The sequence below is a fragment of the Oryza glaberrima genome, chromosome 1 (assembly GCF_000147395.1).
Source record: "Oryza glaberrima chromosome 1, OglaRS2, whole genome shotgun sequence".
Taxonomy (NCBI): domain Eukaryota; kingdom Viridiplantae; phylum Streptophyta; class Magnoliopsida; order Poales; family Poaceae; genus Oryza; species Oryza glaberrima.
The window spans coordinates 1-26,511 of record NC_068326.1 but is presented as its reverse complement, the minus strand read 5'-3'; the positions used below and the strand labels follow the sequence as shown (position 1 = coordinate 26,511).

Genomic DNA, 26,511 nt, shown 5'->3' with positions numbered 1-26,511 from the left:
TTTTGATATAAAGTTTATCTTCAGAGTTCACATGAAAAAGTTATGAATTATTTTTTGATAGAAAGTTTTTAGACCGTCCTGTTTAGAGACCGAGGTGACACAACTGAACAAGTTGAAGGACCTAAACGAGTGAACAAGTTTAGAGACTGGGATGACACAGTCGAACAAGTTTGAGGACTTGAACGGTCAATTTGCGAGTTTAGGGACCGGGATGACACAGCGATATAAGTTTAGAGACCGGTGATGGACGTTACTCTAAATTAAAATACAAATGCCACCATCTGCTTCATATAGAGAAATGATAGGCATCTTTCTGTTTCTTCCCCACTGTTATTGCACGTGGAGGGTGGTAACTGGTGAAGGTATATACAGTGTTCGACAACTCAAGAAACGAAGTCCCATGAAAATCAAAGAGGATTCTGGCCTGACCTCGGCAGCAGCCAACATGCTGATTAATAGTTAAAACTCCGTACATTTCTCCCCATTTGTTGCAACATACATACAAGAAAACCTCTCTGTTAGTACGGTTGTGTTGGACCTGCCATATAGCCAAGCCACGGTATGCCGCTCCAATGATGCTGCTGCAACAAAAAAAATTCTTTATGCGGAACTATTGAAAGGGATAAAAATTACAAGCACATTTGTGTAGAATCAGCCATGAGTCAGAGACTAAGAGCAATCACATTTCAATGACCAATAGCATCCACAGCTTTCATCCATTAAGCCTGTCTAGAACTACTCGACTCCTGCATTTCCCCAACTCTTTCGATGTCAATAACTCCCTGTGATATCATTGAAACAGGAAAAATAAGATAATCATTCAACAAGGAATGAAGTAAAACCTTGTCAGAGAAAGAATGAAGTAAAAAAAAAGAGTATCGAAAAATGTACACAGGGTACCCTTTTTCTGGTATAAACGTATTTTACTGTATTGAATGGCAAATGTATAAATAGTGCCATAAGAGCAGTTGAAAAGGACAGTTACTTTACCGCGTCAGCAGGATTTCTCTTAGGTTTGTTACCATTCGAGGTTGCTCGTCTAATCGGTTTTCTTTTCTTGTGGAAGGATCCATGGAGAGAATCCATCACTGAACTTTCAGGCCATTTGCCACTTCTATCACTTGGATCCAAGTTGCTAGGGCCCCAGGTATACATGACAAACTTCCTCACCTATTAGGAAGAAAAATGATATGCTTGATCAGGGATGCAGTCTAGTAGGTACAATGTTCATCATTAGATCAGGACATTCTTCACCTTATCCCAATTCTGTTGAGCACGTCTTTTCCTCAGTATTTTTAGCATTCTGGAATCCTCGTCTCGAAGCTTTTTTATCCTAGCTTCACACTGGAAAGACAAAGCATCAATTACAGCTGCATACTAAGTCATCTTCTTTTTTGCCGGAATGACCGAAGGAGGTCATTCAATGTAATTAAGATAGGAAGAAAAGGTTACAAGAAAAGTTTTACATCGACAGCTGGCTGTCGAGGAAGGATGTGCACCAGAGCACACGCCTTGAACCATGATAATGAGCGGAAATTGCAAGTATGTTAATTCAATTCATTTAAAAAATATCAGAAAATTTTCATGGCCTATTAGTAATTCTGAGTGGAACAGAAAACCCCATAAAGATGCAAAGATTCAGAGGTCAACAAGTGTTAGGCTAGTTAAAACTTGAAAGTGAAAAAAAAAACTGGCAGTTTATCTTAAACAAACAACAGGGATAGATTTGTGATGACTTACTTGAGCCATAAGGCAAAGAAATATTGCCACACTGAAGGCATAAAGGCCACCAATACTTGCAAGTATACTGACTGCAGAAAATAAGCATATTAGATACTAGTAATACAAACTATTCAGATTAGTAGAAGCCCAAAAATTTTAAAAAGCCATCATGGAGAAAATATTTGCACCGGGATTTCAAATATTTGTATTGGTACTTAGTAGCGTAAATCTTAGTAACATTGACACCACAATTCACAAGTAAAGAGACTTCATTTTCAATAGGCTGGAAAGATGACTTATGTAGGTATCAACAATCACTAGAAAAGCTCACCTGGGCCTAGCACATTTTCGTTGCTAATCTCCACAATGTAGTTGGAAAGATAGCTTATGTAGAGTGTAGTATTTATTATTCCATCCATAGGGTTTTGCAAGGAAGCATTCAAGTTTCTAACATCTGAAAAGGTAGAACCTTGAGTGAAGTCCTGAACCAGAGGTTGCAGAAGCTTCAAATTGTGATGATTGATGTATGTTTGAGGGAACAATTGAATCTTGAGCACATTGGAATCTCTCCCTCTGAATGTCTTCAGCTTGTCATCAGTAAAATTGTCGGAGTTTATAGTTCCACTGACAAAGCTCACATGTTTGTCATCTCCATGTTGCTTCGCAGTGAGATTAAACTGGAAGCCAACAGCGGCAGCTGGTTGCCTTGGCAGGTCAATAAATTGCCAGGATACGTAGTGGTCTCTTGGCGGGATTCTGCAGCCATTGCACTTGAGTGAAACAGATGGCCCCTGGCTCGTGTTCTGGCAATTGTATGTCAACAATGTTGACAAAGGCAGCAGCCTGAAGTCCATAGATCCAGGTGTTCCCATTGCAATTGTAGAAGGGGCAACCAACTGAGAGCAAGACATGCTAGAGATGGTGGTTATGTGGAACTCGATATCGTTGACAAAAGACAACAAATCAGGAGCATTGGCTGGTTTGACCCGATGCACTTCAATGTTGCGTCTTTGGATGGCTTGGTACAGCAGCCTGCAACAAGCAAGGAAAGAAGACACCCTGTTAGTTAGTGAGTAACAAATTCCTTCCAACACTAGACTTTGTTAAGCACTTACACAGTGACTAATCCAACGAAGAGTATCAGGCTAGCTACTGAGCACGTACCACCCAACTCTGTTTTTCTTTTCCTCAGTACTTGCTGGTCATCCTACAGTACGGCAAGGTACATCAATATTCAATGCAACTTGGAAAAGTAGAAATTAGTGCAGAAAATAAATTTCCTTGGATATAAGGAGTGTTCGTAGTGTATAATGTATAATATCCATATCCAATATCTAATACTGGTAAGAAAGTGCAATGTGCCGAAGTAGGAAGGAGCGGCAAAAGGAGTGTGATGGATAAGAAATTAAAGTAGTAGCAAAGCAAAAACTTGTTCCTTAGGAGAGGAGATTCCTAACAAGCGAAGCAAAGCAATCCTCAATTTCGACATGAGTAGAAGGACTCAAAAGCAATTAATTTGGCCTTGATGAAAATCTAAGTTCGGCGAGGGCAAAAGAAATTTGTAAGAAACAAGATGTTATTAGTAAAAGAAAGGGGAAAAAAAAGAAAACTAACCGCCCAGTGGGTGGTGTCGTAGATGCAGTCGAGGCGGCTGACCCAGAAGCGCGCGCGGAAGAGCCTCTTGTTGCCGGTGGGGTCGTGTCCGGTGAACCTGGCGAAGGCACAAAAGGCAAGCCAGGAGAGGAGGGCAGCGATGGTGGCCTCGAGGAGGAGGGCCTGGGACTGGGTGAGGCGGCGGACGACGTCGAGGGAGAGGACGGGGGTGAGGAAGTAGAAGCTCTGGTTGCGGGAGGCGCCGACGGAGCCGACCTGCCAGCCGCCGTCGGGCAGGCCGAGGCAGGTGCCGTTGATGGCGGCGGAGAGGTAGAAGCCAGGCTCGCAGGCGCAGAGGGTGGCGTTGGAGGCGAACATGCGCGCCGCCGTGCACGCCATGGCTTAATTTGGCGTGGCTTAGCTTAGCTCTCGAATCTCAATTGAGGGCAGAGATTGGATTGGATGGGAAGATAGATATGGAGGGGATCCATCAAAGTTCGGAATCGGATGCTTGTCTCCTCCTCACTTGTTTATCTCTTCTCCTTCCTTCCTTCCAAACCAACCTACCCTCCCTCTGGTTGCCTCTCCTCGCCTGCTGCAGCCTGCACAGCAGAGGGAGGGATCTTTGCTTTGCATGTCCTGACTGGAACAGAAGGGAGGAGAGGACTAGAGGAGACAACACAGAAAATACAGAGCCCTTTTGCTTGTGCTGGCTTAGCTGGCCCTGATGAGCTTAAGAAGAGAGAAGAATCCTCCAGCTCAAAAACAAAGAGAGAAAAGAAAAAGAAAGAGAAACTCTCTCTTTTTTTCCTTGTGTAATTTTTACCTAGGTAGGTCAACTGCCTTCTCCCCTGGCCAAGGAGGCAAGGAGCAAACAAAGCCACCACTTGTCATCTAAAGTCAGACTCCATTTCCCTACACTTGTGAGATCAAGCCTAATACCTTATATTTATATATAAAAGGTTTTAAAAAAAAAAGTACCTTATAAAACCTTGCATGAAATCGGAAATGCATTTCCAGCGCGCATCTTTTTTTTTCAAAAAAAAAACTTTCATCCGTAAACTTTTATCTGAAACTTTCATACGAAAAAGTGTGTGCTCGGAACGCACATGCACGACTTTTAGACTTTCTTAAGAATTAAGATTGTAAACTGACATATTCTTAGAATACTAATTCAGTTAGGCCCAACTACCATAATTATTTTCTTTCTGCCTGCTGTTCTTTTAAAACAACTTTCTGCTTGCTGTCAATACAAGAAAAAGGATACCGTAACCACCAACAAATGGATTACTTAGGAACACCCAAGAAGCTTCAGGTCTTAATCCATATCAATCGATTGGTTTCTGTGAGTCTAGGTTTGGGTAGTAAGTTGATCTTCAGATATCACACAACGGCTAATGAGCAACCTGCTAGCTCGACTTCAAGCCAAATCAAGTCAAGCGTGTGTATGCCTTCCCAATGCTTCCTCCTACTCTTTGCCCTTCCCAGACAGGATCATCACTCAAGTCCAATCTAACCAATTCGAATCTGACAAAATTCACCACCCTACTAACTTGAGCTGAGAGCTCATCCATGTTTGGGACCAGCTCTGAGCTCTCTCGTCTCCGGATCACCCCAGCAGACAGATCTAATTAAGCTCTACCAAAGGGCCAACCATGCCATGAAGAAAACCATCTTCCACAGCTGCGTTATCTGAGAAGCTTCTGAGTATTGGAATCTATGCGATTGCTCCCTGCACGGAATCAACAACAAACGCTATACATGTTATATAACAGGTAGGCATCCCTGAGCTGCAAACTGAAAACCGCTGTCATGAGAAGCCTCACTTTTGTAAACTTGACAGCACACCACAGAAAATCGCGTTGTCGGGAAGAGGAAGCACGGTCTTGTTGCTGCTATCCTCCGGGTTAACCACACTGATGTACACTTCTTGCCCCAGGTACCAGGCGTCCAGGTTCTCCACCCGCAGATTCCATATACCCGCATTGTCAAGAAAGACAAGGACAGCCGTCCAAGCGCCAGGGAATACCTGCAGTCTTGCACAAAGACATGTCAAGCTAAAGGCTGTACCAGAATATTGTATAGAGTTCATGAGTAGGTTATATTTCAGACAGTATTTCCTGAATTCGAAGGTTTTCTCAAGATAAAATGCAGTCGTCTGAAACTTTGAACCAGTGCATGAAGTTTATCACTAACCAAACAAACAATGAGGGTTTCTATACCATCAAAACTGCCATGCCCAAAGGAATCATTGGTTGACCACATAATTAGCCACTCCATATCTGAATGATATGGATATATGACAACATCCCCTCAAAAAACTAACCATCCCCATAGAAAGACATACATGATTTTTCTACAAGAAGGTGCACCGTGCCGCTCTGTTACTACATAGTACGAGTCCCACATATCGGCTGCTAACTTCCATCTCCATCAAGTAACAGATGTAATAGCACAGTACTAGTTTCTTTGGGTTTCAGGCAGCAGACTAGCTACCAGGTGTCATAGTTAAAAACCGGCATCCATAGAAAGCAATGGGAGACATGAAAATTTTGAGCACCTGAATTGTGGAGCGTGCAACGCCATCCCATTTGTTGTATGTACCGCGGCTGTTGTCTGTCCACAGTCCATAGTCCATCCTGAGAGAAGTAACCACCATATCCATATATAAGTAAATAAGTAGTACATCCAGGGCAGGGGAAAGGGGGAGTGCTGCAAGCTTTTACCCAACAACAAAGAATGCATATCCATCCAAGTGGTAGCTCTGCACGGATGTGGCGTTGTTTTGGAATATGATCTCCATAAAGCCTTTGTAGGTGCCATTGATAATGGAGGTGTCAAGCTTTGGTAGCCTGTTCATAGGACGATTAGGAAAATCCAGTTTGTAGACTCCCGGGACATTAAAGAGCTGAGCGAGCATCAAAGGAGTCGATGGAGCAATATAAGAAATTCCATTGAGAGTAGCACGCATCTGGCCGTCTATGAGCTCCGGTGGCATGCTCTGCAGCAGGTACACATCGGTGACGGTAATGTCGCCGTAATGGAATGAGCCCTGCGGATTGGGGCGGGCACCACTGGCTGTAACATTCCATCTGTGTGTGTGAGAGAGAGAGAGAGAGAGAGAGTCAATGAGAGGACCGATGAATGAATGGATGAGCAGTAATGGCAATGCAGGCTACTGACCTGATTGATCTTGCTTGGTTGATGGAGAAAGCGGTGTCGTACTGGTCATCTGGGGCATCAGGGAGAGGGCCAGAGGGCGGGCCCTGGGAGTTGGAGTAGTGGAGGATGGCGACGCCGGTGAGCTTGTCGGCGTCGGGGACGAAGCGGGCGCTGGCGACGACGTAGTAGTCGGTGGAGGCGTTCTGGTCCATGGTGAGGAGGAAGGAGTAGGACTGGCCGACATGGATGTCCATGTTGGTGTAGTTCTGCTGTGAAGTGTAGGAGCCCTCGGCCTCGACGAGCAGCAGGTTGTGGCCCTGGATTCTGAAATTGAGGCTGGTGGCGACGCCGACGTTGTGGACGCGCAGGCGGTAGGTCCTCCCCGGGTCGACATTGATGCGCTCGTAGGTGACGCCCGGCGGGACGAGGGTGTCGTTGTAGCGGTAGGGGCCGAGGGCGTTGATGAGCACCCCGTCGGGGGGGCCGAGGGGGTCGCCGGCGTCGAGGGCGCGGCGCAGGGCCCTGTGGTCCCTGGCGTACCAGTCGGCGAGGAAGAGGGTGATGTCACCGCCGTCGGGGAGGGGGAAGGGCAAGGGGATGACGTCGCGGTTGTTGATGGTGATGGCGCCGTAGCCGCCGGCGGCGCGGTGGAGGGCGGTGGAGGGGGCGTAGAAGAAGCTGCCGACCTGGTCCTTCACCTGGAACTGGTACGTCCAGTTCCACCCCGGCGGGATGCCGCAGTTTGTGCCGCCCACGCCGTCCTGCCAGGGGCTCTTGCGCTGCTGCACCCCGTGCCACGTCAGCAGCAGCGGCTCGTCCAGGCCGTTCCTCACGTTCACCACCAGGTTCCAGTTGGTCGTCACGTTCAGCGCCGGCCCCGGCAGCTGCCCGTTGATGCCAATCGCCTCCTGCTTCTTCACTCCGCCCAGCGGCGCACCCCACACGTACGACACCTCCCACTCGTAGTAGGCATAGGGATCCCCCGCCCCCGCCCACCGGAGCAGCACCAGAAAGAGGATGCCGAGGATGCCTCCGGCAGATCGACGGCGAATCGAATCCATCGGATTCGAATTCGAATTCGAAGCGGAGGTCAAGGTGGGGGGTGACGGCGAGTGGAGTGAAGCGGGGACTGGAGTACAGCACGACCACCCACAAGTAGGAGTGAGTCCCAGAACTTTTCCTTTTCCTTTTCTTTTCTTTTTTCTTCTAAAGAAAAAAAGAAGGAGCAGCTGAGTGAGAAAAAAAGAAAGAAAATAGTACTCCTCCATAGTACAAGGAAAAAGATAAAGATACTCCTAGAAGGAAAGGAGAAAAAGAGCGGAATATAGGGAGGAATAAGTTCACCTCAAGTCAATAATTCTATAGTTGGAACTGCCAGTCGATTCGTCCAAGTTGCAAGGTTAAAATTTGATGAAGCATTCAACATTTATTATGGTAATGTCATTTACATATATTCTTCATCGGACACCAGACAATAAAGTCGCTAAATAGTTAATATTTGGCTATCGAAAAATTAAAAATTAAACTAAACAACATACATGACTAAAATGTAGGTGTGCCAATTGGCACACTAATTAAAAAACCAATGTAAAATGACTTTCTCAATGGTTTCACTGGCGCGTAATTTATCTACCTATACATCTAATTTTGGTGGATTTAATTTCGGGTTGCACACACGGTGGCATATATATGGCTGCACTGTGTATTGTGCTGTTCTTGAGGCTATTTTCGTAAGTTGCTGGAGTGCCTCTGTGTAACACCCTAGCAAATAATTGAGAAAAGAAAATAAAAGGAGAAAAGAGAAAAAGAGAAGAAGAAAGAGCAGCAGCAGCGCTGTAGCAGGCCGGCCCAAGCAGCAACACAGCAATGCAGCAAGCAGAGCAGCAGCGCACAGTACAAGCGTGGTACTGTAGCGTTACGGTGCTGTAGGCTTATAAGGATGGGAGATTGAGAACTACTCCATCCGATTCATATCACAAGACTTTATATCATTGTCCATATTTATATATGTGTTAATGAATTTAGACATATATGTGTGTCTAAATTTATTAACATATATATGAATATGGATAATGCTAGAAAGTCTTATAACCTGAAATAGAGGTAGTATTAACTTTGGTTCGAAACTTTTTTGCATATAGCAAGGATGATGTCGAAACAAGATTTCGGCAATACAAAAAGGGGTGGCTATCAAGCTGAAAAAGTGGATGGGTTTAGAGACAAGGAATTTTATACGGGTTCAGGCCTTCTTAATAAGAAGTAATACTCTACTCCTGTCCGGGGATTGATCCATGAGTGTATTATTGATTGTATGATCTGGGAGAAAAATCGTGCCCCAAGAGGCACCCAGACCCCTCCTTATATAGGGGAAGGGGTCCGTATTACAAAGTATAGCCCATATCCCTAACGGAATAGGTAGTTACAAATATGATATAATCGTAACTGACTAGGATCCCAGGAATTTTCTTGACATACAAGTTTAGAATTTAACCTGAGTTCCTTTAAAGATATTCTATCTATACATGGCACCCCATACCTAGTCGGATATTCATACCATATAGGTATGTGGTACCCATAATCTTCACATATGAAAACACAAAAGAGTTAATAATGTAGGTGTAATTCAACTAGATGAATTGGACCAACACGCACCAAATTGGACCAGCACAAAAGAGTTAATAACCCGCGGCCCTGGACCAATCCTGTTTTCGGGCCCTGGCATCACGCTCTGATGCCAAGAAAGACCTTGCTATTTGCTGTGGGAGCATGCGAGCAGCAACGATCCTCTTTCTCCCTGGCCTTTGCTACTGTTTCCGGGCCCCGGCCTCTGCGACGCGGCTTCCGCAACAACATCACATGCTACCCAGTACCCACCCTGCTCGACGCTGGTGCAAGCGCCACTGAGACGAATAGGAAGAGGATAGAGGAGAGAAGACGAGGACTCACTGAGATATGGGTCCCTAGTTAGACTAAATCAACGAGCCACGTCAATGAAAATCATGGAGCACCAGTTTTAATAAGGAAAAAGTCCACTTTGACTCCCTTAAATGTTGGCCGAACCTAATCTATGACCCTGAACCGCAAAACCAGATAGGACGACTCCTCGAACTATTAAAACCGGTGCAATTTGACTCCCTCGGTGGTTTTGGAGGGCGGTTTCACTGACGTGGTGCATACGTGACGGTATTGACTTGATATTCCTTCCATGTGGCGCTGACGTGGCGGTTAGGTGGCACTCTAATTTTAAAAATATGTGTAGGGCCCATCTGTCATTAAAAAAAATTATAAGACCCACCGCATGTGGGGCCCACGTGTCATCCTCTCTCTCTTCCCTCCATCCTCATCCCTCTCTCCCTTCTCTCTCTTTCTCTCCTCACGCCGATGTCATGGAGCCCCGACTCCCCGTCGTGGGCGTCTCCACCTCGCCACCGTCAGTGCCCTGGCGTCGTCCACCACCGAAGCCACCGTCGCCGCCGTCTTCATCCGCCCAAGCCGTCGTCGTCACCACACCCAAGCCCAGCTCGAGCTCGTCGCCGAACCGCCGCCACGACGCACAGCCAAGTCGGCTGCGCGGGCGCCGCCTACGAGGCCGACACCGTCGGCGCCTTCGGCAAGCTCTGGGCAAGCCCGCCGTATTCCGCCACAACCGCATGCCCATGTTCGGGAGAGGCCGCGTCATGGCCGAGGGCGACGAGTGGGCTCGCCACCGCTGCATCGTCGCCCCTGCCTTCTCGGCCACCAACCTCAACGTAATCAACCAATTAATTCATTCTCTCCATGCACAAGAACACGTGCACTATTCTACATGATGCTAATTGATGGCTACATATGTACCTGTTGCTGATGATGCAGGACATGATCGGCGTGATGGAGGAGACGACGTCGAAGATGCTCGGCGAGTGGAGCGACATAGTGGCGTTGGGACACAGCTGCATCGACATCGAGAAGGGCGTTGTCCGGAACGCCGCCGAGATCATCGCCAAGGCCAGCTTCAGCATCGCCGCCAACGACGCCACGGTCTTCCACAAAGCTGCAGGCGATGCTGTTCCGCTCCACGCGTGCGTCTCGTCAGCGTCCCGCTCGCCAGCCTCCTCCATATCCGCGCGGACCGCGCCACCTACGAGGCGTGGAAGCTGGGCCGCAAGATCGACGCGCTCCTGCTCGACATCATCGAGTCGCGGCGGCGGTGTGAAGGCGGCGGCAGGAAGACGACGACGACGGACCTGTTGTGGCTGCTGCTGGCCGGGAACGAGGCGAGCGCCGCCGCAGAGAGGAAGCTTACGACGGCGCAGGCGCTGTCGTGGACGCTACTGATGCTGGCGACGCACCCGGAGTGGCGGGCGGCGGTGCGGGAGGAGGTGACCGGTTGGTCTGGCCCCATGGACGCGGCGGCGATGGGAAAGCTCACCAAGATGGGGTGCATGCTAAACGAGGTGCTCCGGCTGTATCCGCCTTCGCCGAACGTGCAGAGGCCGGCGGCGTGCGATGCGGAGGTTGTGCGCGGGAAGAGGTGAAATGCGGCATGGGGATTAGGGATTTCGGCGAGCCAAGGAAGGGAAGGGGAATCGGCCGACACACCCTCCGCTGCCGCTCTGGCCCTCACCCGCTCGCCGCCGCCGGCGCTCCAGCACCTGTCAACGTCCTACCCACCGCCTCCAGGGCCGAAGGGGAAAAGAAAAGAGAGAGATAAGGGAGAGAGAGAGAGGAGGAAGAAGGATTAGAGAAAGATGATGACATGTGGGCTCCACATATATTTTTTAATTTCAATGCTACATAAACGCCACGTGAGATTAAGACCAGTTCAACATCGCCACGTCAGCGAAACCACCCTCCAAAACCACTGAGAAAGTCTATCCGGTTTTCTGGTTAAGAGTTATGAATTAGATTCAGCCTACTTTTAAGAAAGTTAAAGTTTGACTTTTTCCTTTTAATAATTAGGAAGCATTTGATATTGTGGTTGAGGAATCCATTATAAGGAAGATGACTCGCCGGCCTAGTTGAAAACCTACCCTGGTTGGGCTCTATCGTATTGGGCCGCAAAGTATGCTGCCCAGTGCCCTGCCAGGGCTGTTTTTCCGAACAGGTGCCAGGAAAAAAAAGAACAAAGTGGCAGAATTCCTCCACTTTTTACTGTTCTCTATTGAAACGACTGCGTGATTACCACTAGTGCTTTATACACATTCCTCATTCATTCCTTCTCTCTCCACCAATAGCTGACGCAAATTGTTTGGCAAAAAGAAAAAAGAACTAGTACTCCACTTTTATCAGAAATCACCACGGAAAGTGCCAAGGCAGATGGGCTGGCACCACAAAAACAATGACAACATCGATCGATGCTACACCAACATGGCGGTCTTCTCTATTATCCTTCCACCGCTTCGTCTCTTGTTTTCAAGTATACTGTGCATATGTACAGATTCCCTGAAACAAGACAAGCAGATTATGTACGTCATCCATCTCTAACAAAACATAAACAGAAAGAGGGAATCCATACCGTGAGTATACGGATTTTTTTTGGACTTCTAATGAATATATAAAGTTCCATCACCCATAATTACGAGAAGTTCATGGTTGAAAAACATCTAGTTCCCCAGGGCGATTTCTCAACTTCAGTTTCCACTTTTTCATCATTCCGAGCCCCCCTTCAATAACTGTATCCCAAGACCAAATTAGAACTTACCTTGTAAATATACCTGAAAAACATGGATGGTGCTCATGTATGCTTATCACAATTTACCTTGTAAATATACTTCTTCCTCAGCTTGATAGCCATGCGTACGCATCTTTTTACATTGATCTTCAGCATATTATCATTGAACATCTATGGAAAAAATTGACCAACTCAACTTCAGGAGTGCAAACAATAAACATGCATTAATATGCCAATAAGTTGCATTATAAGTAAACCTGACTATACTTTCCTTAACTCTTCCCATTTAAGTGGAAGACTGCTCAGCAGAGTCAATATCACCACTATATACAGGTTTACCCATCTTTTTTTCCAAGAGGGAGAAAGGCTGGGCATCATTTTTAATTAGCAGTTGCCGTAACTTGTAAATATTGATAGTTATCAGAATGAAATAAGCATCCTCTAATTAAACCCATCAATTCAGCAGAGGACAAAATCAATAGTCATTTATGCAGAAATGATCGGCCATAACATGTTATTGTACTGTCTGAGCAAATTTTTAATTTTGCCTAAAATGAATTCCACAAAATCTAATGCAAATATAGGTAACTCTTGGTAGTAATTTCATGGATCCAAGGTTTGTAAACAATATGAAAGGAAGTTGTGACTTAAACTTGCCTTGATTGCATCATCTATTGAGCGAGTTTCTCTAATTATCTTGTGGCGATTGATTACAAGGATTGCTGCTACGCAGAATATAGGCAGATCATCATCTCCATTCTTTGCTAACACATTTGTGCTTATATGTGGCATCTGCTGATGTCTTGCCCAAATAGTAGCTCCTGACAAGCCACAGAGGGGATTTCTTGTATTGGGTTTCATTCCAAGGTTGCAAGCTACACGCATTTCACCATTTCTATGATGGGGCTTCCTGCTTTTGGACTTTCTTCTTGTGTAACTGTTCACCCGGTGCTCTTCTTTCACCTCACATGATAAATCATTCCTCATATCTACCAGCAATGGCTCCAGACAATTCTCTTCCAAATGTAAAATCACATCTTCGTTAAAGTCAGCAGCCCACATCATCTGAAAGCAAGAAGCACGGTTGGTTAACAGATCAAGACTGCAGTGTGAAGAGCATTTTATAAGTAATGTTCCCTCCGATCATAAATATTTGATGTTTAGAACAAGATTTGGTCAAAACTTTTGGAACTGACCATCAATTTTATATCAGAATAAGTCTATAAAATCTAATAAGTGTATCATATTATGACACTAATACCTTGCAAGGCAAATCTCCGCATATCTTTTTTTGTGTTTTTATAAGCTACGCATTTGAGCTGTTATTGACGGTCAAAATTTTAAAAGTTTGACCACATCTTGTCCTAAACGTCAAATATTTGTGACCCGAGGGAGTATAAAGTTCACATGCCACATGATATCACAAACATTAACTACAATCGTAATGAACCATCTACCTACACCTCTGATGATTTTGAACCTAAATCGAAGATGTACCCTATTTTACTATTTGAAATATTTAACTAGTAATACCATTTTTGAAATAAAAAAGGCTTAACCAACATCCCCTAGACCTACACCAGCTGACAAACAAACATCAACTAGAGCTTTCCTACGAAGAACAACAACTGAAAAAAGATAATACATGTGTCTTCAAATGCCACACCTCCCACATGCTAAGTGACTCCTCAAAGGACAGCTCTCGACGAAAAAGCACTAGCAGCATCCGGAAAGCAAAATGAAGGCTTTCAGCACCAATTGTTGACAAATGTTCAAATAATTCTACATCGGTTATTTCCATGATCTTCCACAATGCTTGCAACTGCTTCATAACTCCTGTTGGTCCCTCCATCTGGAAATTTTCACGCTGAAGTGGAACAGGGCACATATTATGCATGGAGTAACATAGAAACCAAACTAATAGGCAACAAAATTTTGAAATATATGTGAATTACCATCCTTCTCAGTAGCATCTCAAAGCACCAAAAGGCATCTGCATCATCCTCATAGAGAACAACAAAAGGTGAAAGTAGATCACTCATACCTGTTAGCAACTTATCCCATTTAGACACATCAAGAAACCAAAAAGGAAGTAAAAAAAAGATGCCACTGAAATATGCATATACCTTGGCAATACCCGGTGGAAGGATCAACCCATGCATAAACTGCAAGTATATCTGACATCCTAGCCATATTTCTTGATTCTCCATAGAAATCAAGATGACTATCCGTTCTAACCACATCAACCACTGTAATAGGTTTTGCAAATTAGAACATAGTCACAAGATACCACTGTAATTGCATGATGAAGTGAAGAAAAAATAGAGCATACCAATTCGGTGCAGTGTCCAAAGCCATTCAGAGACTCGATCTTTGCTGGCAACCACACTGTTGGATTTGGTTCCATCAACAAAATCTGCTTCTGGTGCATCAGATATCCTCAAGGAATCTATAACTTCCCTGTTATAGCCATTATCATCTAACCATCTATCCTGCTTGTATGCATCTGAGTGAAAGATGGCTGAATCACTGTTGCTAGCCCTAAACACATCACTGGAGCATGAATTTGACTCTATAATGAGATCTATGTTATTATTGATTTGGAAGCTGTGCATACGTTCATCACGGTGCCTTAATCTATCTTCAGATACTGAGAAACTACAATGATTTTTATCAACTCCATTGCTGCCCACACCATCAGTTGAGAAAAAATTTGTAACAGGTAGAGAAGGATAATCATCGAAGGTCTCAGTGTCATATCTTGGTTCACCCATGTCATTGTAATCCTGAGAATCTTTTGAGCAATTATTCACTTCTGTAGAAGACACAATAAAATTGGAAGAATCATAAAGAGAGGTATCATTATGTACGTTGAAACCAACTAGTTCAGCTGATTTACTACAGCTTTCCCTTTTTTGTGACTGCTGTGCACCACCGGGGCCATAATCCGAATCTTCTACTAAACTGCCAGCTGTATTTTGTGAAGTTTGTTGACTTGTGCTAACTTCTTCTGCAATGTGGGTTTCTTTTGACATAGTCCTGACATCCATTAGCTTTGATCCAACAGCGTAAGCAAGCTCACCTGTACCAATGCTTGGGTGCATGCTCTGGCACTGTCTAACTAAAATTTGATATTTTTCCCTGCATAGAAGCGAAGAAATAAACGAGGTTACAGGCTTCCATAATTGTCCCACAGGTGTAAAAACTTTCAAAAGAACACTCTGCAAGAATTTCAGAACTGTACTGATTGCCCTGCTCCGTAGAAATGGAAACAAAGGAATAAAAACACTTGTGCGATGGCATTTCACGGAATTCGCATTCATCAGCAACAATTAGTAGAATCGGTAACAAAGGCAAAACGTAGAATTTCTCGCACAACAATTGGTATGGATGGCATACATGATGTTGGTTATAAATTTGTTGGTCACAAGTGAATAAAACAAGCAGATGCAAACAGAAAGGACTAATCGCACGCCAATCAATTCAACATGAACATATGACGTAATAAGTTTATCTGTAATAGCACAGGTACGCTTCGATAGTTAGACATAAAAAGGAATATAAATATGCAATTATAATTACAGAGATCACAATAAACTAAGGTACATTTGCATTACTAATTAGTGTGCAATGCCAACCTATCTACTTAATTTCTTTAATACGCATCCTTCCATTACAAAGAAAGAGCCATTGGCACTGTTGGCTACCACGTACTACAGAATTTAATGTCCCAGGTTCAAACCCCTATGAACAACATATTTTCTGTCCAGCACCTGCTAGTGAATGGATAATGGGTTTGTGAACAGGCTGTTTGGAACTGTAAAATTTCCAAGAGAATTCTATTCTGGCAACTAGTCTTAGAAATTTTCTGCTCCAGGTTTGGTGGATCATATCCAACCCGATATCACCCACAGGCCATGACCACAAATACCTAGGAATTGTATGCAATATCTAGAATCTCAGTCTTTCATTTACCTCTACCCTAGATGTATTGATATAATCTGTCATATTGTTGTGTGCAGGCACGGGGTACTTATCAAGCCATCTAAACCAAATGGATCATACAACATCAGCACAAGTAGATGTTACATAGACAAACTATGAGTACTGATGCCACCAATTCATCCCCCCCAACAATGTGTATAGGAGGTAGCACAATGAAAAGGGGTAAACCCTAAACCCTAATCAAGTTACTTTGAGTGCCTGAAAAAGATTGAGATTGGTACTCCAGATAAACATAGCAACACATTTGTTTTAAACTTTTAATATCATTTTCCATTCTGCACACATGGTTATAAATAACACAAGGAAAATGTAAAGGATAGGAATATTTACCTAGAAGTTCAGTTTTAGTACAATAAACAAAAAACAAACAAATTAATACCTACTCCCTCCTTTCCAAAATATAAAGATTTCTAGGTTGTTTAGCCAATACCAAGGTTAGGTCAAAAGATTTTTTTCCCTTTCTATGCATTTGATTGGTTTGGGAATCACTGAAATGATGGGTATTATGGGAATCAGTGCAGAAATCCTTATATTGTGGTACAAAATTTGAATCCTTGAAATCCTTATATATTGGAATGGAGGGAGTACTACATAACTGTAACATTCATGATTTTATTCTAGATAATAAATGCAATTCATTTATGCTCTTACGGTCTTATGCTTGTACAAAAAAATTTCCTGGTACTGAAAACAGGAAAGTGTCAAACCTTCTAACAGCTCTTAGTTTCCTCCTATACTCTGAGGTACTACTCAAGGCATAGCAGCCAAGAAGAAATTCCCAAACTTCAGCTCGAATAGTGGGATCCACACCCTGCACATCAATTTTGGGGGTAAGAAATGTTTTAATGTGAAGAATAGTACGATGCGATCTTATTGTTCCTAGTTTATAGACAATTCTTTAGATAGTGCCAGAACACAAAAAAATGATATCTGTGCAAAGCATGAGTTAGGCACAATATGATAATTTTGATGCATTGCAAAGCATGGAGCACATCTATCAGTGCCAGTGGTGTATAGAAAATAACAACACTAATCACTAATCAAGGAAAATAACTACATGCATTAAACTTAGTCTGCTGAAAAAATGATCAATAATCCATGCCTAAAATATAGACATAATTAAACTAAAATCTGATGCCTTTTTTTTCCAAGATATGGCCAATGAACTCTGATTGACCTTCCTATAAAGATACTAATTGCAAAGCTGTGGACGTGTTTGCTGTGGAGACCGTATCAGTTTGCTTTCACGAAACAAGACTTGATAGCAGCTCATTCCACATCTCCACTATATCTAATTTCTATAAGGTTATACCAAATGGCTTTTCAGTTAGGGGAAAGCTTATGTGAAGGAAATCTTGCTTATTTGAAGCAGTTATGTGTTTATGTAACTTTTATGTATTTATAAGCAGTTTCTACACATTGGATTTTTTTTTGTATTTACCCACAAACAAATGTTTATGCCTAGCTGCATACACAGGTAAAAGGCAAACACTCTGTGACATAATAGTATAAAGAGCCTAGCCGCTTATTTTTTTAAGAAAAACTAGAGCTACGCAATCATATGCATTAATTTCTTTGAAATTTCAAAAGCAGACACTCTCAAAGAGAACAATGATCATGGTAATAAAATAAACAGTTGTCACGTTCTATTCGATCTTCCCTATTTTACACATTCACAAATGGCGCGTGGGGCATCATGCTCTAAAAGGTAATGTATTAAGACTGAAAAAAAATCTACACCCTTCAACAGCTAAAATACATGAAAAAACAAGTTTTTGAAGCACAAAAGAAACAATTAACTCACCCCTAAGACAATGAATTTTAGGGCTTTACGGAAACCTATGACCTTTCCATCATTATCAAAACATGTGTGCCATTTTTCCGGTTTGAGCATTTTGCTCCCCTGCACAATTCCAGATGGAAAACAAGGCGTCAGTATTGCAATTCTGCAGAAAAATGTCGATATGAAGTAAATTGCATATAGAAGACAATCTCATATACTCTGGTGGATAAAAGGATATGATTAGTGCAAATTAGTCTTCTTTCAGTACAATATGTGAGTTGACCTGGAAATTTATTTGAATGGATTGAATGGGTAATATTGTATAATCATAGTGAATCCAGGGAGTTTGACATAATATCTCCCTAAAATTCTCTGCCTGAGGCTACCAATGAACATTTGGACCAGCATAAATAGCATTAAGAAGTATCAAAATGGCTACCCCATTGTGCAGCCTATGCAGCATCTAGCCTCGTGTGTGAGCTCATATGTTTTGCAAACATTATCTTCAAAGCAGCAGTACGACTGAGCGGTACAGGATATACATATGCTAAATGTTGATTGTATATGCATAAAAGTGGCAATAGAAAGTCCCTGGGCTGAAAGTGTTATCTATACAACATATGCCAAATGACAAATAACAGGACTTATACAGCTTCACGGTATGATGATGAATAAATAAGTGATGAAGTAGAATCATATACGGAGTACTAGTATATATATAGGATAGAGCTAGAGAAGCCTTAATTTAGAGAGCAATGGAGATGTATATGAGAAGTGATGGAAAACAAATTGATGGCATAGAATGTAGACAGCTAATCGAATCCATATCCATATGGAGCTAGAGTAGGAGTAGGCGAACCTTAACGGGGGATGGGTTGAGGCAGGGGTCGCCAATGTCACGGACGAGGGAGCCAACGCCGCGCTGGAGGTTGGCCATGGCGCCGCCCGCACGGCCACCGGCGCCGCACATCCACTTGATGTAGTCCCCAGCGGTATCTCCGTTGTCTTGGCCCGCGGCCGACGACATCTCCCTCGCCGTCGAGGAGCAGCTGATTGCTCCCTATTGGTATTGGATTAGGGACAGGGAACGAAGGGAGATTGAAATCTGATGATGCATGCGACCTGAAAAGCAGGCAATCGAATTAAATCAAATCAAATCAAATCAATCGGGGGAGGGAGTAGGGAATCGAAGGGATGGGATCCCTACCTAGGAAGCCTACCTAGTCAGCTGGTTGTGGCTGGCGGCCTGGTGGGCGGGGAGGCCATAGCTGCGTCGTGGATCCAAAGCTTCCTCAGCGAGGACTCCTTGGTTCAAGGGTTTGTCTGCCTGCCTGCCTGCTTCTCTTATTCGGTAGTCTTCAATCCAACTACCGAATGGGATGGGGGGGATTGGACAGGAGGCATCGATGTTTCTGTAGCTCTCTCCGCCGTCGATCCTCTCCGCCTCCGTCGTGTTTCCTAGTGGGGAAGTCGTCGTCTCGTCTTCTTCATTGCCAACAAGGACGGTGGTGCCTGTGGGTGTGGTTTATCTGCTCTGTGCTTCTCGTGTAAATTTCATCCTCCGTACTCTCATTTGAATGGCCTAACAAGATTCCTACTCTATATAACTTTTCACTTCAACAGATCATCTATATTACATCCTACATATACCAACATCCTATATTTTAGTAATATTTTTCAACTACCACACATTTTTACTCCTATTCCTCTCACCTTTCACCGCTCAAAAAAAAAAATCTTGGAAAGTGGGTAGTTGAGGATGGAGTGAGGAGAGAGAACCTCTATATTTGGCTTGGGAAGGGCTAGATTTGGAGGACCTCCAAAAATAAAGCATGTGATGGAGACTCTGCTGGAGCACTGTTTTTCTCCTCCATACTCCAAATATCGGATGGATGACTAGATAGAGGAGCTGTTGGGATGCTCTTACTGCTCTCCTTTTCATCACTGTCACACAGCTCCCATCGGATGGCCTATTCAGCTTCCATCGGATGGCCTATTCAGTCAAAGAAAAAGCCAAAATTTAAATTTTCAAACTTAATTTTAATATTGATTTTAAGATATTTTTAACGTAGTTTCTTTTTAAGCATTGGCTTTTAAGTCACCGAGAACACATATATAAAAGTTTTACCTACAAATTTATTTTTATTCTCTAACTAGCAAAATGGCAGTGCGTTACAACAGGTGAAGAAAAATGTTTTAATGAGCATGATGGCTATGATAGCGCAAACTTCTTAAGAGTATACATTGTATTTTTTTCTAATATTCATAGTGTAGGTGGAATTAGAGTTAAAAATGGTTAAGAGCATGTCTATTCAATAATCATCTCTAGTCTATAATAAAAATATCATCCGCATGGTTATGCTTTTCATCAAAACAAAATGTAACAGCCAGCCACGCCATGTCTCGCCTCATTGTCGCCATCGCCTCATGTGGCTCAACCCCTCCGCCCCGAGCTTCGCCGCTGGTTCCATCGCCCATGAGGCGAGCTCTGTTGCTGTCAGTTGCCACTCCTCCCGTTGAATCAAGAGAGGAAGAATAAGTTGAGGGAGAGGGGACAGCCGAATCTGCAGGTGGCGGATCCAACGGTGGCTCGGGTCATGGGCGGTGGATCCATTGTCGGCTAATTGACCAACTAGTCACACCATGTCACGCCACGCCTTGCCTCGTTTTGCCCTCGCTCTCGCCTCCTTTTTCTCTTGTGGCAACACAGCTTGAGTTGTGGGCGACGGTACCAGCGGCGGAGCTCGGGTCGCGAGCGACAGTACCGGCAGTGAAGCTCAGGGCAGTGGCATCAATCCACAGGAGGCGTAGCTCGGTCACGGGTTGTGGGTGGTGGATCCAACGATGACTCGGGTCGTGGGCGGCAGATCTGGTCGGCTCGAGACATGGGTGGTGGGGTAACTCTCGTGGAACTTTTTTTTACGATTGTTACTTTTTGTCTCTAAAAATATTAAAGTATAAGTTTTGGTTATTTTGATATCAACAATAAAATATGTTCGATAAAAGATCTTAATACAAAGTTAAAAAGAAGAGAAAATTGTGTGGTCTGGTCTATATCCTTATCCTCTCGCTCTCTTGTTCTCTATCTTCCATTCTGTCTCTCTTGAGTTACTCTCCAAGCCGGCCGGCGTTGCATCTCGCTCAGAGGCGGCGCCGGTGCCCCTCTCGTGCGGACCTACTGTTGATGGCGATGGGAGGGGTGGATTCGGCGACTTCTTCCCCTCCCGCACGGATCCATGATCTCCGCTCCCCTCTCGCCCGGATCCGTCGCCGGCGCCTGGATCCCGTTGTCTCTCCGGTTCCTCTCACGTGGATCCGTCGTCTGCTGTGACGGGAGGGGTTGGATCCGGCGACCTTTTCTTCTCCCGCTCGGATACCGTCGTCTCTGCACACCCCGCTCATGCAGATCCACTGCCGGTGTCGACAGGAGGGTCTAGATCCGGCGGTGTCAACCGTGGTCATGGCCTCCCTGCTGATTAGAGAAGATGAGAGAAGCGGATCTGGCGCTATCTATCTGACAAAGTTAAATGACCCTCCATACATTTTTACATAGAAATAAACTTTTTGCTTATAAATTTGGAATGAATTCAACATCATGTTAGCCTGGGGCAGAAAAGTTTTGCCGCCGCCCATGTCGCTGTCAGATGTGCCACCGTAGATCCAATTGTCCCCTCCCTCAACATCTTCTTCCTCACTCGATTCCGGGAGGAGTGGCAACTGACGGCAACGGAGCTCGGGTCATGGGCGACGGTACCAGTGATGAAGCTCAGGGTGGTAGGGTCAAGCCATAGGAGGTGGAGTTCGGTTGCGGGCTGTGGGTGGTGAATCTGGAGGCGACTCGGGTCATGGGCGGCGGATTCAGTGTCGGCTCGAGGAGTGGGTGGCGGTATCGACAACGAAGCTTGGGGTGGTAGGGTAAACTCTCGTGGATTTTTTTACAATTGTTATCTTTTATCTCAAATAAATATTAAACTAAAATATTTATTTTGATGTTAAGGATAAAAGATCTCAATAAAATAAAATATTTTTGGGCAGAATTGAATCCATGGATTAGCACAATTTGACCGTAATTTTTTTCAAGAAAAGAAAAGAAAGATGGTTGTTGTACATTACCGAGGAGAGAAATTTCGAGATCCTTATCTCCAACAGTTTACCCATCACGGTACCTAAACCCAAATATGGGTCATCCGATGAAAAAATCGGAGGCCAACAGAGTACCCAAACCGGAGACGCAATTTGCATCGGAGTCAAGTGAGAATGCAAAAATACGTCCGTCTCTCTCCTCGACCCAAATCGGTGCCGCCCGCCCCGTCACCGCCTCGTCCAGGCTCGCCGCTCGCCGCCACCGCGTGCTCGTGGTCATCCTTCCCGTGCGGGTGTTGCATCAGCCTGCCACTGCACGGTCTCGCTGCCGGACTTGTGGCTGAGCTCCCGCGTGAGTCAGGGACGTGGAAGCGGACAATGAGGCGAGTCGGGTTTAGACGCCGGCGCGGCGAGGCGAGCCCTCGGACGATGACGGTGAGTTGGGCCCGCGACGGGGAGCGGCCGGCGCGGCGAGGCGGGTCCGCGGCGGGGAGGGAGGGAGGCGCGGCGCTCGGCGGGGAGGGAAGCGGGCGGCGCTCGGCGCTCGTTTGGGTCCGTTGTTGGTGAACGAAAGAATTGGGTGCGTGACCCGGACATCCTGCGTGACCCAAATGAATGAATTTGGGTGAGGGCTGTTGGAGACAGTATCCTCTCTCAGTCACTCTCACTCTCTCGTTCTCTCTCTCCCACTCTCTCTCTCTCTCGTTACTCTCCAAGCCGGCTGACGGGGGCGAGGAGGGGAGGCGTCTAGGTGTAGATCGGGGTCAGAGACGGCAACTATGGCGGCGGCTAACTGGCCTGGCAGGGCAGATCGGTGAGATGGGTGTATGGGCGGTGCGGATGCTAGGGGACGGCGACTCCCTCGCGGCGTCTTTCCGGTCCCCTCTCGCACGGATCCGTCATCGGCTGCGACGGGAGGGGTTGGATCCGGCGACCTCTTCCTCTCCCGCTCGGATCCCGTCGTCTTTCCGTGCCCCGCTCACGCAGATCCGCCGTGGCGTTGACGGGAGGGTCCAGATCCGACGGTTCTACCGTGGTCGTGGCCTCCCTGCCGCCGCCGCCTCTGCACGCGCGGCCCCTACGCCGCCCCCTACGCCGCCCCCGCCCCTGCTGCCTCCTTTTCCCCCACGCCGTCTTCGGTGGCTGCGATAAGGGGCGGCGGCGGCGGCGGGAGGCGCTGGAGGGAGGGATATGAAGGGGAGGCGCATGGTCCGGTGGGTGAAGAATGAAGAAGTGGGCGGTCGATGAGGTGGAGGCGAAGGCGGCGAGAGGTGGTCGTCAAGACCTCCGTCGAGCATCTGGATCCGGCATCCCTTATCCTAGCGACTGATGGCGCTGGCCCGTTCCTCATCCATCTCGATTTGACAGCGCCGCGCTCCGCAGGAGGAGGTCACCATCTACCAGTCCAACGAAGCCCATGTGAGTCCTCAACCCAATCATCCAGACACTTTCCTCTGCATCCTCTTTTGATTTTCTCTTCTACCCGGGATACTTGGTGCTGCCTTTTTGGTTTGTGCTTTCACCGATAAGTCAGGGGACCCGGCGTTGGTTGCTGAGCACATCGCATTTGAGGATGCAGCTTCTTTTTAGTCCTTATGGGGTTCACCACATTCCATTAGCTCATCAGATTTGTCTCTGCTTCTTCCAGTGGAGAACACTGTTGTCAAACTGCAGGTTCTTCCGGTGGAGTATTTTTTTTCACAAGTCAATTTAAATAAGCTACAGCACGGCCCAATTTCCATCATTGTGTTAGCGAAGATGAGGCGCAAATAAATTGCTGTTAGATTATTACTCCCATGAGACTTAATCTTCTTCTTGATTTAGCACACCATTTTTACACGATGGCTGGAGCTATTGCTTGAATGACATTTTAATCAGGCATGGTCTGGTAGACGCTATAGTAGGCTTGCCTAGGATTGAAAGGTTATTTGGTTGTGAGTTTCTTAATTTCTGTAGCGCTAACTTCCTCTCTATTTAGGTTCTTTAGAGGTAACCGTCAAACTTACAGAAAAAATAACGAAAATGAAATTCGAAGCCGTACTTAGTATGACTTATCACTCACCTGTTGTCAATGTTAAGAACCTTCGGTTTTCCTAGAAAGTGGAAGAAACTAATATTCTGATGTGCTCAGATTCATATGTGAGGGGTGATTGGAGAAGGTTCTGGTTTTAGCATGCAATCTGTAAAAGTACCAAATAAAGAAATAGTGCTTTGTTTTATAAGCTCTTTATTGGTCGGTAAATATGCTGCTTAAATAAAATTGTTACAGTGGTAATGTAGTCAAAGTGTCCAAGCCGCATACACTGTAGATAATCTAGTTGGTATTAATCTACATTTCTTCAGATCTTCAGAAACATCATCCGGCTCACTGGAGCTATGCTGATAGGCGAGCCTTATGGGAGAAACAATACGAGCCTTATGGGAGAAACAATGTCCGCATTATACTGAACTTCTTTCGAGGCCATGCTGCGGCCAGCTGAGTTCGAGGAGAGTTTGCCCGCGCCATGCTTGGCAACGTCCGACGTCCTTGACTCGCCGTCAGTTCCAGCCACTGCCTCCCAGGTGCTTTATTTTTTTAAGACAATATACCATGTTGTTGATGTGAAATTTTGGGTTCATCTTGCATAGTAGTAATCCGGTTGCTTAGAAATTAGAATACGGTTCTTATTCGAGCTTGTGTTTTGAAATGTGGAATTGCTGGACACCAGTTTTGTGATCATGCTTTTATGTTGTTTATAATATCATTTGTACCCATGCTACATATTTTCCTTTGCTTAAACTAAATTGAGAGTTGAATCCACTGTCCTTTATTTGTTTCAAGTATTATTCTTTTGTGATTCTCAGCATTACACTTTCACTGTGATACTCCCACCGTTCCAAATGTAATATGTTCCTAACTCAAAGTATCTTCTTTTTAGAAAATAATCTGGGCATTTGATGCAAGTACAGTATGATCTAACCTGGTCAGCATTCTTATATAATGAGTTATTCTTTGTAATGAGCTAGAAGTTATAGATATAATTTATTCGTTAAATCCATAGTATATTTTCATCACAAAATTAAAAATTAGAAGTGTTTTTTTTGCTTCTTTCTGAAGTCATGAGTACATTGTGACTGCATATGATGGTGAAACTGGTCTGGTAGAGGGGGTCAAATCATCTGTTAGTAAAAAAACTTGAAGCATATATTGTTTAACTTTATTAGATTTAGTGCAGGTATAAAACCATAATGTACCAATTAATTGAAAGGGCATGTTTCACCGGATTGTGTAGCATGCGATGAGCTTTGCAGATCACCTTCATAATTAATGCAATGTGTGTCCTTAACATTTGGAAGGACATTTGAATCCTTTTTTCGCTTATAGGCTTCACGACGTTTCTTAAGTATTCCTTGCTTCTTTTTTGTCAGGCATTTTGCGCATACCGCTTTCTGTGTCTCTGTCTTCTTCGTGTATTGGGATCCAAGAATGGGGACGATGATCCAGATGGCGCATCTAGCTTGGAAGATGAAGCTGTACATAAACATTATCAACAACAAAAGCATGATGTATCTTCTCGAAAACAATGGTGAGAAGCAAAAATAATTTAATCATTCACTTATGTTATTTCAGCTGATTTTGTTCATTTAAATGAGCCGCAGGATGTGTTTATATATGTGTTGGACTTTGATGGAATCAATTAATACACCAATTCAGTTATCAATTTTGTGCAAACTACAGCTGTACTACTGCAACCAAATTTTTTTGTCTCTTCCAATGTAATATCTGATCACATGGTTGTTTCCTGCTCTGTTTTGGTTGCGATGTGCATGCTTCATTGGTCATCTGTTTGGGAACACTCAATTCTGACATGTACCAATGTAGTACCAAAAATTTCATGTCTTAGTTTGCTATGCCATGATGCTTGATCTAAAGAAACTTTTGTTCTGATATGCGACAGAGGTTCCACTGGATTTTCTAGGCAAGTTCTTCGTTATTGTTTTGTTTTACTAGTGTTCCATAATACTTTTTTATGTGCTCTCTATATGCAAATACTGTAAGTTTTTTTATGCTTTACTTATGTTATATGAAATACCTTTCACGTTATGACCCTAGGAAGTAATAGGGGAACTCAAGCAATAGTTATGTACACAAAACACCAAGCTATAGGCCAAACAATTAAACTTTATACGTAGGTCTTTTTTTTGCGCGCGCTAGTTAAGGGAAATTGATTGGCAGACTATACATCCGAAATCAGAAATAAGGGCAGCAAATAAAAATATAATGAAGTAATAGTGGTATTATTTTGGTTAATAGTTTGGTGTGATAATTTTTTTTAACTAATAGAAGATGGATGGTTTTTTCTTTGGAATTACTAATAAAAGATGGTTGCCGCTTAAATAAGGTATGAGATTGATTAAGGTATCAGATCTAATCAATCTGGTGTTACCTTGCTTAGCTTGGTAGTTTTATTTCCATATATTTTTTCCCTCTAAGATTGATTGATTTGTGTTAATTGTTCGTTATATGTCATAA

The 26,511-nt window shown here is 44.4% G+C and overlaps 2 protein-coding genes across 2 annotated transcripts; both read right to left on the bottom strand.

Annotated features, from left to right (window-relative positions):
- Positions 1-225: 225 nt before the first annotated feature.
- Positions 226-12,114, bottom strand: LOC127783981 (uncharacterized). Its single transcript, XM_052311151.1, has 14 exons — positions 11,972-12,114; positions 10,312-11,898; positions 6,499-7,683; positions 6,042-6,407; positions 5,876-5,954; positions 5,142-5,344; positions 3,337-3,433; positions 2,838-2,929; positions 2,054-2,754; positions 1,741-1,811; positions 1,255-1,344; positions 991-1,170; positions 684-782; positions 226-581 (listed from the first exon to the last, which is right to left on the bottom strand). The coding sequence occupies exons 2-13, from the start codon at positions 10,572-10,574 to the stop codon at positions 720-722; spliced, it is 3,390 nt and encodes a 1,129-aa protein (XP_052167111.1). The 5' UTR covers positions 10,575-11,898; positions 11,972-12,114; the 3' UTR covers positions 226-581; positions 684-719.
- A 1,587-nt stretch (positions 12,115-13,701) lies between these two features.
- On the bottom strand, positions 13,702-19,504 carry LOC127771335 (rab GTPase-activating protein 22-like). Its single transcript, XM_052297230.1, has 9 exons — positions 19,123-19,504; positions 18,775-19,037; positions 17,937-18,035; positions 16,818-16,943; positions 14,460-14,619; positions 14,254-14,376; positions 14,083-14,171; positions 13,794-13,994; positions 13,702-13,710 (listed from the first exon to the last, which is right to left on the bottom strand). The coding sequence occupies exons 2-9, from the start codon at positions 18,940-18,942 to the stop codon at positions 13,702-13,704; spliced, it is 975 nt and encodes a 324-aa protein (XP_052153190.1). The 5' UTR covers positions 18,943-19,037; positions 19,123-19,504.
- Positions 19,505-26,511: the final 7,007 nt, after the last annotated feature.

Coding starts and splice junctions, on each gene's coding strand:
- LOC127783981 (XM_052311151.1), bottom strand. CDS start 10,574: ATGGAGGAGGCTGGCGAGCGGGACGCTGACGAGACGCACGCGTGGAGC. Junction 5,955..6,041: donor TATGCATTCTTTGTTGTTGG/GTAAAAGCTTGC, acceptor TACTTCTCTCAG/GATGGACTATGGACTGTGGA. Junction 2,755..2,837: donor TTCGTTGGATTAGTCACTGT/GTAAGTGCTTAA, acceptor TGCTTGTTGCAG/GCTGCTGTACCAAGCCATCC.
- LOC127771335 (XM_052297230.1), bottom strand. CDS start 18,942: ATGTCGTCGGCCGCGGGCCAAGACAACGGAGATACCGCTGGGGACTAC. Junction 16,944..17,936: donor TAAAATTCATTGTCTTAGGG/GTGAGTTAATTG, acceptor ATTGATGTGCAG/GGTGTGGATCCCACTATTCG. Junction 13,995..14,082: donor AGATGCTACTGAGAAGGATG/GTAATTCACATA, acceptor GTTCCACTTCAG/CGTGAAAATTTCCAGATGGA.